Source organism: Echinops telfairi, unplaced genomic scaffold (assembly GCF_000313985.2).
Source record: "Echinops telfairi isolate 266 unplaced genomic scaffold, ASM31398v2 ScPeMD7_7469;HRSCAF=8507_0, whole genome shotgun sequence".
NCBI classification, from domain to species: Eukaryota; Metazoa; Chordata; class Mammalia; order Afrosoricida; family Tenrecidae; genus Echinops; species Echinops telfairi.
In genome coordinates, this window is record NW_022111372.1 from 95,194,824 (window position 1) to 95,197,007 (window position 2,184).

General features: G+C 42.7%; 1 protein-coding gene across 1 annotated transcript in view; it reads right to left on the reverse strand.

The window, feature by feature from the left end:
• LOC105978508 (protocadherin alpha-8-like) overlaps window positions 1-1,217 on the reverse strand; it is a 35,073-nt gene extending 33,856 nt beyond the window's left edge. Inside the window, exon 1 of the mRNA XM_030888652.2 lies at window positions 88-1,217. Coding sequence (XP_030744512.2) covers window positions 88-1,173 — 1,086 coding nt within the window. The 5' untranslated portion in view covers window positions 1,174-1,217. The remainder of the gene's footprint in view (window positions 1-87) is intronic.
• Between the last annotated feature and the right edge of the window lie 967 nt (window positions 1,218-2,184).

Sequence of the window (2,184 nt, forward strand, 5' to 3'; positions counted from 1 at the left end):
TCCGTTGGCCCCAGAGTCGCGGTCGGACACGCTGAGCAGGGCAATGGCGGCGCCAACAGGGGCATCCTCCTTGACTGGCAGGGACACTGAAGTCAAGGTAATCTGGGGGACATTATCATTAATGTCTAAAACTTTTACTAAAAGTGTACAATGACCCGCCATAGGAGGGTGGCCTTTGTCTGTGGCATCAATGCGGATTTTATAGGAAGTCACCTTTTCATAATCAAGATTCTTTTTAATAACGACTTCTCCCGTGTTTGGATCGATGCTAAACTGGGCTAAAACCATAGCTGGCACAAGGCTATTAAACGAGTACGAAATGTCCTTATTCACGCCTTCATCCTGATCAGAAGCATTAAGTCGGATAACGACGGTGCCGATGTCGGCGTTTTCAAAGATTCTCACTTGGTACTCAGACTGCTGGAAACTCGGGGCGTTATCGTTCACATCCAGCACTGTGACCTGCAGCTGCACAGTGCCTGTCAGCTCAGGCTTGCCCCCGTCTGTGGCAGTCAGGACTAGGTTATGTTCCCGTGCTTCCTCTCGGTCCAAGGACTTCCTTAACACGAGTTCCACCTGTTTATTCTCCTCGTTCTTTGAGTTCACATCTAGTGTAAAATAATCACTGGAGCTGAGTTTATAGGTTAAGATGGAGTTGGTCCCAATATCTGCATCCGACGCGCCCTCTAGCGGAAACCGAGAATCAGGCATTCTGGATTCTGAAACAAACAGCTTTTGTTCTGTTACTGGGAACAGGGGCGGGTTGTCGTTAATGTCCTTCACCTCCACCTCCACGTGGAAAACCTGCAGCGGCTGCTCCACGATCACCTCCAGGTGGATGCCGCACGCCGCGCTCCGCCCGCACAACTCCTCGCGGTCGATCCGAGAATTCACAAACAAAATGCCATTCTGCAAATTCACCTCCAGAAGGTCCCCGCGGTCTTTGGATTCCACGCGGAACAGGCGCGGCACCAGCTCCGCCAGCTCCAGCCCCAGATCCTGCGCGATGCGGCCCACGAAGGTGCCGTGCTTGGCCTCCTCGGGGACGGAGTAGTGGAGCTGCCCGCTGCCCACCTCCCAGGCGAGGAGCAGCAGAAGCCAGAGCATCAGGCGCCAGGATCCGGGGGTTCCATGCCAGAAAAACACCATTTCAAGTAGTCTTTTTCTTTCCATTAGAAGATATTATCTTGAAATTAAGTAAACTATTGTATCGTCTGGAGACATTTAATCCAAGTGCTCTTCCTCCGCCATTGTTCAGACTGATAAAACCAGAGGGATCTTCTGGAGATTGCCTGGAGAGAACTTCTTGGTAGACAGCGACATCAAGTGGCTTCAAAGGGTAATGATAACAGGAATTTGCTTGTCTTGGCTGTGTTCCGGTCATTTTATTTCAATATTTATTATTCTAAATCGTAATAGGAGGTCATTAAATTATAAATTAATGTCCTTAAAATATAAAATATAGGCACTTTTATACTGTCTGGATCTTGAATTTATTCATTAATGTCCTCAAAGGAAAAGTTTCTTCCTAATATTTTAAATATTAGTGTTAATGAGCAATAAATTGAAGTATGATCTGCATAAGTCATGGGTATGAGATGTATAGAAACAATTCTAACTCTTCTATTTTTTTCCATCATACTTTTTAAAGGTTTGGGTTGTAGTTCACTTCCTATTTTTATTTGTTCAATAAATGTCAAGTATTTCTAATAGAAGACTTTAATATCTCTGCTGGTTGTTAAAAAATAGGTTTCTCATCTTCATTAATTTCTCTCATCAGAAAGTGTATTAGTATTTCTACTACTGGAATTTTCTGTTTGTACATCTTTCTGCTGATGTTGGTATTTTCCAAAATTGTACTTTACGTTTGTCATTTGTCTTATAGTATTTCCTTTACTTCCATTCCTTTGAATACCTCCACTGCTTTATTATGCTGCATACTGTAACATTGCCTACAAAACAAATTGACTAAAGCATGTCTAATCAATGTTGTTGTTTGTACATCAATTTGATTTACACGCTGATCAAAATTACATCTTGTTTTTATAACATCACCAACTGCCAAACTTATCAATTTTTGTGATGACTCCATGTCTCATACTTTAAATAGTCAACGATTCCCTACATTTATTTTCATGTATTATAATTTTGGGTTGTTTTAATGAGGGAAGTTTATATTGAATT